This window comes from Muntiacus reevesi, chromosome 5, assembly GCF_963930625.1.
Source record: "Muntiacus reevesi chromosome 5, mMunRee1.1, whole genome shotgun sequence".
Classification (NCBI taxonomy): Eukaryota; Metazoa; Chordata; class Mammalia; order Artiodactyla; family Cervidae; genus Muntiacus; species Muntiacus reevesi.
This window is the reverse complement of record NC_089253.1, coordinates 78,329,121-78,344,452: the sequence shown is the minus strand read 5'-3', so window position 1 is coordinate 78,344,452 and position 15,332 is coordinate 78,329,121. Positions and strand designations below refer to the sequence as shown.

The 15,332-nt window shown below is 48.8% G+C and overlaps 1 protein-coding gene across 1 annotated transcript in view; it reads left to right on the top strand.

Annotated features, from left to right (window-relative positions):
* Positions 1–15,332, top strand: part of KIF26B (kinesin family member 26B) — a 496,587-nt gene that overhangs the window by 459,302 nt on the left and 21,953 nt on the right. The window contains exons 11-12 of the mRNA XM_065935600.1: positions 9,514–9,676; positions 10,760–14,168. Coding sequence (XP_065791672.1) covers positions 9,514–9,676; positions 10,760–14,168 — 3,572 coding nt within the window. The remainder of the gene's footprint in view (positions 1–9,513; positions 9,677–10,759; positions 14,169–15,332) is intronic.

The following is a 15,332-nucleotide window of genomic DNA, read 5'->3' as shown; positions in this document are numbered from 1 at the left end:
AAGTGGTGCTGGGAAAACTGGTCAATCACTTGTAAAAGAATGAAACTAGAACACTTTCTAACACCATACACAAAAATAAACTCAAAATGGATTAAAGATCTAAATGTAAGACCAGAAACTATAAAATTCCTAGAGGAGAACATAGGCAAAACACTCTGATGTAAATCATAGCAGGATCCTCTATGACCCACCCCCCAGAGTAATGGAAATAAAAGCAAAAATAAATGGGACCTAATTAAACTTAAAAGCTTTTGCACAATGAAGGAAGCTATAAGCAAGGTGAAAAGACAGCCTTCAGAATGGGAGAAAATAACAGCAAATGAAGCAACTGACAAAGAATTAATCTCAAAAATATACAAGCAACTCCTGCAGCTCAATTCCAGAAAAATAAGTGACCCAATAAAAAAAATGGACCAAAGAACTAAACAGACATTTCTCCAAAGAAGGCATACAGATGGCTAACAAACATATGAAAAGATGCTCAACATCACTTATTATCAGAGAAATGCAAATCAAAACCACAATGAGGTACCATCTCACACCAGCTATCAAAAAGTCTACAAACAATAAATGCTGGAGAGGGTGTGGAGAAAAAGGAACCCTCTTACACTGTTGGTGGGAATGCAAACTATTACAGCCACTATGGAGAACAGTGTGGAGATTCCTTAAAAAACTGGAAATAGAACTGCCATATATTGCTGGGCATACACACCGAGGAAACCAGAATTGAAAGAGACACATGTAACCCAATGTTCACTGCAGCACTGTTTACAATAGCCAGGACATGGAAGCAACCTAGATGTCCATTGGCAGATGAATGGATAAGAAAGCTGTGGTACATATACACAATGGAATATTACTCAGCTATTAAAAAGAATGCGTTTGAATCAGTTCTAATGAAACTGGAGCCTATTATACAGAGCAAAGTAAGTCAGAAAGAAAAACATCAATACAGTATATTAATGCATATATATGGAATTTAGAAAGGTGGTAATGATAACCCTATATGCAAAACAGAAAAAGAGACACAGATATACAGAACAGACTTTTGGACTCTGTGGGAGAAGGCGAGGGTGTGATGTTTCGAGAGAACAGCATCAAAACATGTATATTATCTAGGGTGAAACAGATCACCAGCCCAGGTTGGGTGCATGAGACAAGTGCTCGGGCCTGGTGCACTGGGAAGACCCAGAGGGATCGGGTGGAGAGGGAGGTGGGAGCGGGGATCGGGATGGGGAATACATGTAAATCCATGGCTGATTCATGTCAATGTATGACAAAAACCACCACAATATTGTAAAGTAATTAGCCTCCAACTAAAAAAATAAATGGAAATAAATAAATTTTAAAAAAGATAGAAAGATGGTAATGATGACCCTTTATGTGAAACAACAAAAGAGACACAAATGTAAAGAACAGATTTTTGGACTCTGTGGGAAAAGGCGAGGGTGGGATGATTTGAGAGAATAGCACTGAAACATGTATACTATCATATGTGAAATAGATTGCCAGTCCAGGTTCGATGCATGAGACAGGGTGCTCAGGGCTGGTGCACTGGGATGACCCTGAGGGATGGGATGGGGAGGGAGGTGGGAGGGAGGGTCAGAATGGGGAACACATGTACACCCATGGCTGATTCATGTCAATGTATGGCAAAAACCACCACAATATTGTAAAGTAATTAGCCTCCAATTAAAATAAATTAAAAAAGAAGAAAGTATCAATTCTTCAGTGCTCAGCCTTCTTTATGGTCCAACTCTCACACTGGTACTTGACTACTGGAAAAACTATAGCTTTGACTAGATGGACCTTTTTCGGCAAAGTGATGTCTCTGCTTTTTAATATGCTGTCTAGGTTTGTCATAGCTTTTCTTCCAAGGAGCAAGCAGCTTTTAATTTCATGGCTGCAGTCACCATACACAGTGATTTTGGAGCCCAAGAAAATAAAATCTGGTACTGTAATATAATATTTAATATAGAGTTCTATAGTATTTAATCAAGAGCTCTATGAGAGAACAGTTAGGCTAACTGTGACCACTCTTAGCACTTCCACCAACAGATCTCTAACAGTCTCAGGTTAGGTGAACTCATACCAGGCAGTATATTGGTTGGGTCATGAAGGCTGGTCCTTCAGTTGGCAGTGGGTGTTTCTCCACAGGGTCCTCTTCTAAGCTCTCCTCTGATGAGCTGTCTCACCATCTTCCACACTGCTGCATGCCAATGCTGGCAGAGGCACCTCAAACACAGATGCCAGGTGCAGGCAGCTATTCTAGCCAATGGTTTATTCTGGAAGCCAAAGTCATCCTCATTGAAAGAACTGAGAACCATGCTTCTCTATCAAGGTTGCCAGGATTACACACTCTCGTTCTTAGCATCCCACAGCACAGATCTGCTCACACTGTTTGCAGTACAAATGGAGTAATATCTGAAACTGAGTCAAAAACCCTGTAACGTCATGAACTCCTTTTGGGTATGCCAGTAGGATAGCTTGGCCTATACCAAGCTTTGGGCTGTTCTGTAGTACCAGAAACCAGAAAATGTATGCCCTGAAATGTTGGCATCCTTGAGGGGAACATTGCTGAGAAATGGCCATTCCTGCAGAGCAGACATCTTCCCATGCAAAAAGGCGTGTGAAGTCTTCTCCCAAACATGTAAATGTCTGTGAAGTAACCCTGAACAGGGGACCACCCATCCTTTACAGGGAAATAAACTCAAGCAAAGTGATTTTTCCCTTGTGGACATATGTGCTTCAGTGTCACAGCTCAGTAGTCTCACAAGTAAAGACAAGCAGAGGTATGAGAGTTGCCCTCACCTGGGGGCCTGGTGACTCAATCTACCCTCTGCATAATGAACACTCTTTCTAGTGAGAGATAAAGAACCACTCAGATGTTGAACACCTAGGCCGGGAGCACTGGGTTATAGGTCCTGGTGTCTTGGGACCCTTGTCCTCAATACTTGAGCTGGTCTCAGGAGGCCACTGGTGACTCTTCAGACATTAGTAGGAAAGGATGTTCACAGACCAATAGGATGTGAATGGGAAGGAGGCAGGGTCAGTGGGAGAGAGGGTATAGAGGAGCCAGAAACTAGGCCAAGTTCATGACTTTAGCCTATCTCTGGTCCTTCTTTTCCTTTCTGTTCTTTCTTCCTGTTTTCTCTCCTCTTCCCTGGTAGTCAGCGGGTAGATGAGGGACCTGGTATTTGGGGTCTAAGGCTGGGAGATTATAATCTTGGAGTTGGATCCATCCTTAGCATCTCTTGCCCAGCATCTCAAGCTGTGTTTGGGGCTCTACAATACATTCTGGCAGTTTACAGGTAAAATGGGTAAAAAATGGGAGAGTTTCTAGAATTCAGTGTAGCTCCAGAGTCATATCCTTAACAACATGAGGGATACCAGAATTTTCCTGGCATATAAACACTGGTTGTTATCTTGATCTGACAACTATAAGAATTCTGTGTGTATGGTTTCCATTCTTCAATGCCAATGATGTATTGCTTAAAAATAAACAAGCACTGTCTCCTTTTTCTAAAAAAGAGCATGCCTGTGTGTATGTCTGGGAGGTCACATGTGTGTATGTGTTTGTGATTTTTATGTCTGCTGCCCACAGGAATCTTTCTCTTGCACATTGTTCTGGAGATTAATTTTCAAGATTAACTAAGTTCCTTTCCTTTCATTTTATTAGGAATATAAGTCACTTTGCTTTTTTCTGTGCCCTGATTGTGTTTGCATTGAAGGAAGCATATTTTTGAAAACAGATCCATGTCTGTAAGTGGACATTTATGGTTCTCTCCCACAAGAATCAGGCCTTGAAGAAGGGCTGGCCCATCCATGGTGCTGTATTTGAGTTGCTCAACTTGGTGATTCAGAGCTCACTACTCTTCAAAAGAACATGGTCAGTAGATGCCTTTCTTCCTATGTCCAGAGTTCTTCACCTCCTTTCTGGGGAAGAAATATATTTAACAACTGTCATGAAAGGAATGTCTATTTTCTTATGAAATTATCTGGCCAACATCGTAAATGTATGACTCTGGCGGCCCTGTACCAACTTACCAGTTGGGACAGTTTCCCAACTCTCAGCGTCAGTGAACAATGATCTTGAGATTCCAGATTGTCCTTTCAGAAAGGAATTGAGTTCTGCTGGGTTTGGGGGGAACCTCAAGCAAATATATACCTGGATACCTGCCACGTAGGAGATTCTCAGCCAAGAAAAGAACTGTGCTATGCCCATTGAAGTCCGGGTGTTCCCAGCCATCAGGGAGTTAGAGTGATGGTGGGTAGCTCCCAGTCTTGAGGGTCTTTCTTTATCACGTGCTGTTTCAGATTTGCTCTTCTGTCATTGGCTTTAATGGATGGTATGATAATGTGTTGGTTTTTAAAAGTTTATTTATTTTTGGCTGTACTGGGTCTTCATTGCTGCTCTCATGCTTTCTCTAGTTGTGGGGATTACTCTACAGAGTTGCAGTGCACAGGCTTTTCATTTCAGTGACTTCTCTTGTTGTGGAGCATAAGCTCTAGGCTCATGGACTTAAGTAGTTGCAGCACGCAACCTCACTAGCTGTGGAGCACAGGCTTAGTTGCTCTATGGCATGTGGAATCTTCCCAGGCCAGGGACTGAACCTGTGTCCCCTGCATTGGCAGGTGGGTCCTTAACCACTGGACTACCAGCAAAGTCAGATAACGTGTGTTTACGTGTGTGTCTCCCTCACTGGGTAGTGGGCTCTAGGGCCTCTGCTCTGCACATCCTCAGAGTCTGCAGGATGGCCTCCTGAAGGTGCGCATTCACCAAATGCTCCTTGAGTGAGCCACTAGACATTCACAAGTTAACGAGTTGGAGGGTAAGCAGCCTCATAGCCCCTTGAGAAGGACAGCCTCCGCTTCTATATCACATAGGAAGTGAACGGGTCAGTCGCTGATTACTGTGTCCTGGTGCTTGAGTGATTTCTAAAACCAGCACTTGTTCCTCTGCCTGTTTCCATGCTGCTGATTTTAAAAGCTCTCCCTTCAGGAAACATCTGAAAGAAATACAGATGAACTGAAAGACAGACAACACGGACAACTGTCAAGTCAGAGAGAGATTGTTGAATAGGAAGGAAATGGCAGCCCACTCCTGTATTCTTGCCTGGAGAATCCCATCTACAGAAGAGCCTTATGGGCTATAGTCCATAGGGTCACAAAGAGTCGGACTTGACTGAAGCGACTGAGCACGTACACAAAGAAATTAAGACATACTTCTGTGTTCTTGTTGATAACTTTTTGGCACTCTGTCTAAAATGAAACCAACTTTTGTCAATACTTTAGAGCACGGGTCAATGGACTTTTTCTGTAAAAGACCAGATAGCAAATATATGGACAACCCGTGCTGTTGTAGTGTGAAAGCAGCCAGAGACAATATGTTAACAAATTGGTGTGGCCATGTCTCAATAAAACTTTATTTACAAAAACACCAGGGGGTTGGATTGGGCTGGCAGGCCTCAGTTTGTCAGCTCCTGTCCTAGAGTACTACGTGCTCTGTCTTGTTCTTATAAAATTAATTAAAATTTCCTCATTATGCTATTTTTTGGTGTTCCCTTGCTATGGCTAATAAAAGGTCAGCTTATTTTAAAAAGCAAGACATTTTTCAAAAAATCATTTTAAAAAATGTGTGCAGTGGGGTGGAAGGGAAGTAGAATATGTGTGCATAGAGCATGACTGTCTGAAAGAAGAACGGCATGGTCCTTCCCAGGCCCCAGTCAACCCTACTCTGTCACCCATCCTTTCCTGTCCCACCCAACCCATCCTTCTCACACGGATCCCCAAGTCTAAGTTCTCATCCACCCTGGCCCTGGGACTCGGTGGCCAGCAGTTCTGCACCTGTGCTTTCCTATTCCTCTTGCCTCAGAGCCTATGCAGAGGTGCAGACTGAGTTTGAACTGATCACGGCCCTAGAAACTTTTCAGTCTTTTTATTTTCCTGCCAAAGACAGTGAGTTAAACCTACAGTTTGTCCCTTCTTTCACCTTTCCTCCCCAACTTAATTGTCTTTGTTCCAAGTTAAAGGATCATGATGAGGTAAAAAAAAAAAAAAATGAAAACTTTATAGCCACCATCTTTCACTCCCATCAGGTATGTTTTAGAGTCTAGAGAGGCCCATGTGAAACAATCTTGCTGGCAGTTTTACTGGCTTTCCAAAGGAGAGCTAAAATGCTCGTTGCCAAGCAACACACAGGCCCTGGCTTCCTCCAACAATGTGGTCTTAAAAATATAAAATTGTCCTATGGTTGACTTATGAATGGGGGAATCATGGGGAAACACACAGGGCAAACAGTTTGATACATCAGTGCTATATCTGTTTATTTTGTCTTTGGTATCTTTTCCTGGGGCCTTTACAGGGTCACATGGATAAATAACTGGGGTGTGCCTTCAGCAGAGCAACTAATGAACAAGAGTCATCAGTAGGATCTTCATAGTACAGTTGATCCTCAGAATCATTTGCAGATTCTATGTTGTGAATTATGTTCAAAATCCATAGTTTTACTGTAATTTGCAGACATGCTTAGTAACGAAAACTTTGAGCCACCCAATGCACGTGTTCTCAGCTCAGACTGGACAAGCCAACAGCTCTGTCTTCTTGTTTCACCTCTCATCATATAAACAAGGGTCTTTTTTGCAGTCTATTTAGTGACACTTTTGTATTTCTGTGCTTTTTGTTGGTGATTTCACTGTGTAAAGTAGCCCCCAAGTATAGTGCTGCAGCTGTCTAGTGCAAGAAGGCTGTGATTTACAGAAAAAATACATGTATGAGAGAAGCTTCATTCATGCATGATATAGTGCTGTCGATGTGAATTCAGTGTTAATGAATCAACAATATGGTACATCCAGGAAGAGGAAATTCACTGATGTATATGCATCAAAGTTCTGGAAAGTACTCAAGTAACATCTAAGTGCATGATGATACTGTGGAAACAGGCTGTATTAGTGGATTCATAATATGCCCTGTTTTTTTTTTTTTTTTTTCTTTTAAAGTATAGTGGAAAATATTATAAGGCTGAAAGCCAAAGAAATTTATGGTCATGTTACCCAGAGTCAAGGAAATGTTAAATCCTTCTCAGCTAGTGTTTTATTATATAGACGGTACATATAATTCATTATTTATAAGAAATAGAAATTAGGATGTCTTTAAATAGATATGCACATAAAACAAGGTTATGTGTTGATCAATTGATGAAATATTGTGACCCAGGGGTCTCAGGAACATAAACCCACATATTTCCCCTAGGAGCATGGCTCAGCATTCACTAGCTCAGGGTTCCTGGAGACTTAATAAAAATAACTGTCATGACTAATAAGAATTAACCATATATGATCACAGCTTAACTCTGATGGGATGTATCTCCCACTTCCCATATGGAAGACAAAGGCTTAGACTTATCCATGTACAGTGTCTGCACTGACAATGTGTGCCAGGAATGAGACTTGACTTCCCCATCTGGTTGTCAGCTCTGGAGGTTTCCAAGATGTTTCTGATAGATATTTTGAAGGAAGATAAATGTTTAGAGCCAGGAGCTAGGGCTGAAGGGCTCCTCCTCCATACCCACTTACTTTTCTGTTCAAGTCAGTTCAAGCTGCTATAACAGAATCCCATAGATTGAGGGACTTAAGTGAATTTCTCACAGTTCTAGAGGCTGGAAATCTGAGATCAAGGGTTGGAAGATTTGTGCCTGGTGGGGGCCTGCTTCCTGGCTCATACGTGTCTATCTTCCCACTGTTTCCTCACATGGCAGAAGGGACAAGGAAGCTCTCTAGGGTCTTTTGTATAAGGGTACAAATTTCACTCATGTGGACTCCACCCTCATGACCTAATCACCTCCCAAAGTTTCAATCTCCAGATACTATCACATGGGACGTTAGGTTACAACACATGAATTTGGGGGAGATGTAAACATTCGGTCCATAGCATTCTCGTTCCGCCACTTTTATCACTGGTGTTTTCCTTGAAGGGAAATTATGATATATTTTTAGATTGCACTGGCAATGAGCCATAGTGAGCCCAGTATCTCCAAGCTGACACCTTAATTGTTCCCAGATGGAAAGGGGAAGCTATTGCTCTTATACAAGTCTTTTCTCCTTGAAGGTCTGATGCAGGTCACATGTGAAGTGGTTTTCTGTCTCTGAGGTCTAATCTCTGCTGACAGTGGCCTGCATGTCACACTGGGTCTCCTGAGCTGGATAGTCTCTCTCCAGAGAGCTGACTGGGGCCGGGGCAGGGTGGGGGTGGGAGAGGGAGGGGGCAGTGGCTGACTGCGGAAAGTAGTGGAAGTGTTAGTTACTCAGTCACTAACTTTGTGACTCTGTGGACTGTAGCCTGCCAGGCTCCTCTGTCCATGGAATCCTCCAGGCAAGAATACTGGAGTGGGTAGCCAATCTCTTCTCCAGGGAATCTTCCTGACCCAGGGATCAAACCTGAGTCTCCTGCATTGCAGGCAGAGTTTCCTGCATTGCAGGCAGATCAAACCATCTGAGTCACGAGGGAGGCCCTGACAACCTGATTACAAACCTGAGGACAAACCCCTCTCCTCTAGCAAAACAAACAACCCAGGACATGGGAAGCAAAGAGGCTCCCTCAGACTTCAGGATCAGGGAAGGCTCCAGAGACAAAATGACATTTGGCAGTAGTTAAGAGGCAAGAGTTGATTACGTAAGCAGAAGCCTCTTAAAAGCAAGGCAGGAAGAATGTCAAGACAAGTTCAGGAATGAAAAAAACATGAGTTGTTCCTTCAGATCACTTTTTAAGGAGCCTAGAAACACCATCTGTAAACTCCTGGGCCTCATTACTCAGGACACTGGCCCCACACAGCACCTGCAAAATCCCTAGAGGAGTCCCTTCTAGCAACTTCTGTTTTCTCTTGCTGATTGAGTGCTTGGGTCTATGTCTGTGTGTCCCCGGTTTTAATCAGGAATATGAATACCTTTTCCTTTGTCACTACCATGTGCAAATATATGTTAAGAGACAATGGCAATAAAGTGGGTGCAATTCCTTGGCAAAAGAAACCTTGCATGTATTATAAACACATAGCTCTTCAATACAAGTTCATGGCTGGAAAAGTACTTTTTGTATTGCAGGGATTGCCTGGTGTGGAAATTTGCAGAGAAAGGCCCGATGTGCAGACAGCATGCCCAATAATGGGTCACAGAGTTGTTCTCTCCCTATCCCTGCCTCTCATTTCTATTCCCAGGTCTCATTTTGGGCAGTGTCATATGCATCGACACACAGGAATACCCCATCACAGCCAGGACAGTGGTGCCAAGGGAGGTGTTCTGCATGCTTTCCGTCCTTGGGGTTAGAAGCACTTGCTCAGCTGCCAACTACAAATGGCTTCATGTAGAAGATGATGTTAATTAGTACGCATTAAAAAAAAAAAAAAAAAAGGGAAAAAAACCTCACTGCCCACAGCAAGCCATGTAGGGGCCCGAAGTCCTACCCTGACAGCCAGAGTGAAGCATGGCCCACTAATGCAGCCTTAATTCACTTTGTTGGCAGAGAAAGCAAGCTCACCATGCTGCTGCGGGAGTCCCTGGGGAACGTGAACTGCCGCACCACCATGATCGCTCACATCTCGGCTGCCGCCGGGAACTACGCCGAAACCCTGTCCACCATCCAGATCGCCTCACGAGTCTTGAGGATGAAGAAAAAGAAAACAAAGGTAAGGGGTTTGCCGGGGGTGCGGAGGATGAAGCAGCTTTCGGAGCCCTGTCCTGGAACTGAGTCAGAAAGAGTGGAATCAATATTTCTAATCCCCTAGCACCAGGGGCCTGGTGAGCTTGGCTGCCGAAGGCCTGTCTCAGCATCCACCTCGGGGCAGGACTACCTCCTGGCCGATACAGATGTCCTGTCCCCTCCCCACTGCTGGCGATTTCCTCAGTCATCCAGCCTGGACTCCTAACGGGGAGTGCTTGGTTCACTTTAGAGAGTTTAAATGATTGCGACTTTGAGGTGAAAATTTTTAAGAGTGATGGGAAATATCCAGAGTTTGTATCTTGCCTACCTTGGCCCTTCAACTGATTGATCCCAAAGGGGACTGTTAGTTCACTCCTTGCTCAGGTGACCCTACTTCCCCTGCATTTTCAGGAGGCACTTTTTTAGGCCAAGGGGTGTTGTCCTGTTAGCTCAGTGGTTGATTCTGGTTGATGAAACCACTGGGCTCATTTCCTCAGGCAGAGGCAAAGCCAGGACAGTGGCGGTATGACAAGAATGTCTGAGAAAATCATCATGATTGTGGTCAGTCTGGTCTGTGGCCAGCTGGTGATTTGTGGGGACTTTTCCGCCTCCTTTATATATATAAAAACAGAAATATATATATACAAATATATGTATTTATTTTTTTATATATATGCCCAATATATAAATACATATATATTTATTTATAAATGTATGTGTAAATATATATATATAGACACACATATATTTGGTCAAAAGCACATCTTTCCAACCAGTGTCCCATGGCACAAACTGTCATACATGGCTTGGGTGTGCAAACTGGTGACCCGCTCAACTGCTTAGGAGGTCACATGAGACCTGGGCTGGTCACCCCCTTTCATGAGCAGCCTCTGCTTCCCCAGTGTGCCTCACAGGAGTATGAGGGGATGTGAAGAGCTGGGGCACCAGGCCTGGCACATCTGGGTAATGGCCCGGGGTCTGGATGGCCTGTGTGGAGCCAATGGCCTCCGCCAGTTGCCTGGCCAGTTGCCCCACGATGCCACACTAACTGTTTCCTTCTCACTCACAGTACACATCGAGCTCCTCCGGGGGAGAGAGTTCCTGTGAGGAAGGCAGAATGCGCAGGCCCACCCAGCTGAGACCCTTCCATGCCAGAGCTGCCGTCGAGTCGGACTTCCCCATCCCTCACCTGTCCAGCGACCCCGACTACTCCTCCAGCAGCGAGCAGTCCTGCGACACGGTCATCTACATCGGGCCAAACGGCACAGCCCTCTCTGACAAGGAGCTGACGGACAACGAGGGGCCCCCAGACTTTGTCCCTATCGTACCAGCCCTGCAGAAGGCCAGGGGTGACAGCCGGTCCACAGAGGCCGGAGAGGCTGGCGCCAGCAAATCGGAAAGGGACTGCTTGAAGTGCAACACGTTCGCTGAGCTGCAGGAGAGGTTGGATTGCATCGATGGCAGTGAGGAGCCCAGCAAGTTCCCCTTCGAAGAGCTGCCAGCCCAGTTTGGGGCGGAGCAGGCAAGCAAGAGTGTCCCGTTGAGCCAGGCAGCCGGGGCAAGCCCTCTCTGTGAGTCTGATAAGGAAGACGATGGCTCAGACGGCCAGCTGACAGACAGAGAAGGTGCGGAGCCCCCGGCCTCCAAGGTGCAGAGGAATCACTCCCCGGTCCCTGCCGCATTGCTCACCAACAGCCCCACCCCTGCCTCACCCCGGAGCATCCCCGGCAGCAGTAGCCAGCACAGTTCTTCCCAGCTCGCACAGAGCCCCAGCCTCCGGAGCAGCCGGGAAAGCCTAAACTCCTGTGGCTTTGTGGAAGGCAAGCCCAGGCCCATGGGCTCCCCCAGGCTGGGCATTGCCAGCCTGTCCAAGACCTCAGAGTACAAACCAGCCAGCTCTCCTTCCCAGAGATGCAAAGTCTACACCCAGAAGGGGGTCCTGCCTTCTCCGGCCCCGCTGCCCACCTTGAGCAAGGATTCGGGCATGGTGTCTACTGAGTCCCTGCTGCCGCCCGAGGTACGCACCCCCCCGGTCGGAATGAGCCCCCAGGTTTTGAAGAAATCCATGTCTACTGGGAATGAAGGGTTCCCAGAAACCCCTGTGGATGACGATCATCAGGCAGCAACTTCCCCAGATTCTAAGAAGGAGATTCTGAGCACCACGATGGTGACGGTGCAGCAGCCTCTGGAGCTGAATGGTGAAGACGAGCTGGTATTCACGCTGGTGGAGGAGCTGACCATCAGCGGGGTGCTGGACAGTGGCCGCCCCACCAGCATCATCAGCTTCAACAGTGACTGCTCGGTGCAGGCCTTGGCCTCAGGCTCCCGGCCTGTCAGCATCATCGGCAGCATCAGCGAGGACCTGGAGTGCTACTCAAACGTGGCTCCTGTGTCCGAGGTCAGCATCACGCAGTTCCTGCCCCTCCCAAAGCTAAACCTGGACGAGAAGGCCCGGGAGGCGGGGAGCAGACGTTCCTCCATCAGCTCCTGGCTGAGTGAGATGAGCACAGGCAGTGACAGTGAGCAGCCGTGCCACAGTTTCATAGCACAGGCGTGTTTTGGGCATGGGGAAGCAATGGCAGATCCTCCGGCCTCAGAGTTCGTCAGCAGCATCCAGAACACCGCCGTGGTGTGCCGGGAGAAGCCCAAGGCAGGCCCTGACAACCTGCTAATCTTGTCTGAAATGGGGGAAGACTCCTTCAACAAGGCAGCCCCCATCAAAGGCTGCAAGATATCTACCCTGGGCAAGGCCATGGTCACCATCTCTAATACAGCCAGTCTGAGCAACTGTGAAGGGTACATCCCCATGAAGACCAACATTACGGTATACCCCTGCATTGCCATGAGCCCCCGCAATGTCCAGGAGCCTGAGGTGTCCCTGGCCACCGTCAGCTCAGTCCCCAAAGCAGCCCAGTCCCAGGAAAGCAAGGAAAGTGGTGCAAAGAAAGAGATGAAATTTGAGGATCCCTGGCTGAAACGAGAAGACGAGGTAAAAAAAGAGAATGCTTACCCCAATGAAGAAGGGAGTAGGTTTGAGACAGCCACAGGCCCCCCAAAGCCTGAGGCCAGAGCAGAACAGGACAAGAAGGCCAGCCCCAGCGACAGGCTGAGCAACAGTAGCGGTGAGGTGTCTGCCTCCCCAGGGGCCGACAACTTCAGGAGAGTGGTGGATGGCTGTGAGATGGCCCTGCCCAATGTGGCTGCCCAGAGCCCCGTGCATCTCAACAAAAGCCTGAAGTCCAGCAGCCTTCCCAGGGCTTTTCAGAAAGCCAGCAGGCAGGAGGAGCTAGACAGCCTCTTCTACCACTGTGCCTCGGAGACCAACGGCATTGGCTTGGCTTCCAGCACCCAGCCCTCCAAGGCCACCCTGGAGAGGAAGGTGGCGTCCCCCAAGCACTGTGTCCTGGCTCGGCCCAAAGGGACTCCCCCGCTGCCCCCTGTCCGGAAGTCCAGCCTGGACCAGAAGAACCGGGCCAGCCCCCAGCACAGCGCCTGCAGCAGCAGCTCCAGCAGCCCCTTGAACCAACCTGCGCCCTTCTTGGCCAGCTTTCCCGACGAGCCCAGCGGCAAGATGAAGGATGCCAGCAGCAGCAGCAAGCTCTTCAGTGCCAAGCTGGAGCAGCTGGCCAGTCGGACCAACTCTCTGGGCAGGACCACAGTCAGCCACTACGAATGCCTCTCTCTGGAGAGGGCCGAGAGCCTGTCCTCCATGAGCTCCCGGCTGCACGCGGGCAAGGACAGCACCATGCCCCGCACGGGGAGGAGCCCTGGCCGCAGCGCCGGGGCCTCGCCCACCAACCCGGGCCCCACGCAGTCGGCCGGGGCCTCGCCCAAGGCCAGCCAGTCCAAGATCTCCGCCGTGAGCAAGCTGCTCCTGGCCAGCCCCAAGGCCCGCAGCCTGGCCACCTCCACCACCAAGACCCTGAGCTTCTCCACCAAGTCCCTGCCGCAGGCGGTGGGCCAGAGCTCCGGGCCGCCCCCCGGCGGGAAGCACATGTCCTGGTCCACCCAGTCGCTGAGCCGGAGCCGGGGCTCGGGCCTGGCGTCCAAGCTGCCCCTGCGGGCGGTGAACGGGCGCATCTCAGAGCTGCTGCAGGGCGGCGCGGGCGCGCGGGGGCCTCCCGGGCGCGCGGGGCCCGAGGCGGAGGAGCGCGCCGTCCCCACCGACGAGCGCCCGCCGCCCGCAGCCCCGCTGCCCTCGCCCTACAGCAAGATCACCCCGCCACGCCGGCCCCACCGCTGCAGCAGCGGCCACGGCAGCGACAACAGCAGCGTGCTAAGCGGGGAGCTGCCGCCCGCCATGGGCAAGACAGCGCTCTTCTACCACAGCGGCGGTAGCAGCGGCTACGAGAGCATGATGCGCGACAGCGAGGCCACCGGCAGCGCATCGTCCACCCAGGACTCCATGAGCGAGAACAGCAGCTCCGTGGGTGGGCGCTGCCGCAGCCTCAAAGCCCCAAAGAAGCGTGCCAACTCAGGTAGGCGTGGGCACCTGGCGGACGCCGGGTGGGCCCTGGGATGCAGGGATGAGAGCCCAGGCTCCCCTGTCCCCGCCACCTGTCACCTGCTGGGGACAGACCCCATCATGGTCAAAACCGACCTTCCCTCGGGGCATCACTCACGCTTCAGGCTGTGATGCTCCTCAGTCTCAGCCCAGGGAGAAGGCAGGTGCCCAGCGCACTGCTCCTCACTCACTAGCCATTGGGGGCGGGAGACGGGGGTGGGGGAATGGGATGCCTCTTCCTGCGTGGGATCCCCCCATTCTGGGCCCAGACACCTGGTTTCTCTGCTCAAGGACCAAGAATACTGCAGCTTAGAACCACTCGAGGGATCAGGTCACTATAGCTATCCTTATGACCCAGTGACCCCCAGACCCTAGCAGCCATTCTCTGGGGTGGAATGAAGCCCACTTTGTCTCATGGAAGCTGCAGTGGGGGCAGCCCCTCCTACGCCCCACTGCCCACTCCACACACACACACACACACACACACACACACACAGAGCACACCACCCCCTCACTATGGAGCCAAAATGCATACTTTTGGAGGAAGTCTTTGCTATGTCCAGGAATCTCCTATCAAAAGACAAATAAGTCCTCTGGAGGAACTGCTGTGTATAAAGCCCGCTGATTTGTTCATTGGAGTTTGGGGGAACATGTGATAGTAAGTTATGGTGGGCAAGGAGAAGAGGACTTAGGTCAGAGCTGATGGCCCAGGTGGCCACAGGGTAGGTGAGGTGAAAGGTCAGTAAAAAGAGAAAGGGACAGAGAGCAGAAAGAAGGAGCCAAGGACAACTGTAGCTACTTGAGAATTTGCAGACTCATCTTTGCTCTTAAGTGGTCTTCAGAGAACTTGCTCCTACTTATCTTTAGTGAGGGACTCGTTTGTAACAAAGCTGTCTCCTGCAGAGCCTCACATACAGTTCTGCACCTTGGTTGAAGTGTGAGTGGCCTGTTGTCCAGCCCTCCTAGCCTGTCCTTAGCTACACTGTGGTCCTTCTGTGGAACCTGGAGCTCTCAGAAACCATTGCCCAGTGGAATATTGATGCCACCAGCACATTTGGAATTAGAAGATGAGATGAGACCCAGAAGGAAGGTCTCCTTTTTCCTGCAGCTGCTCTAGCCAGCAATTGCTTCTCAGGTT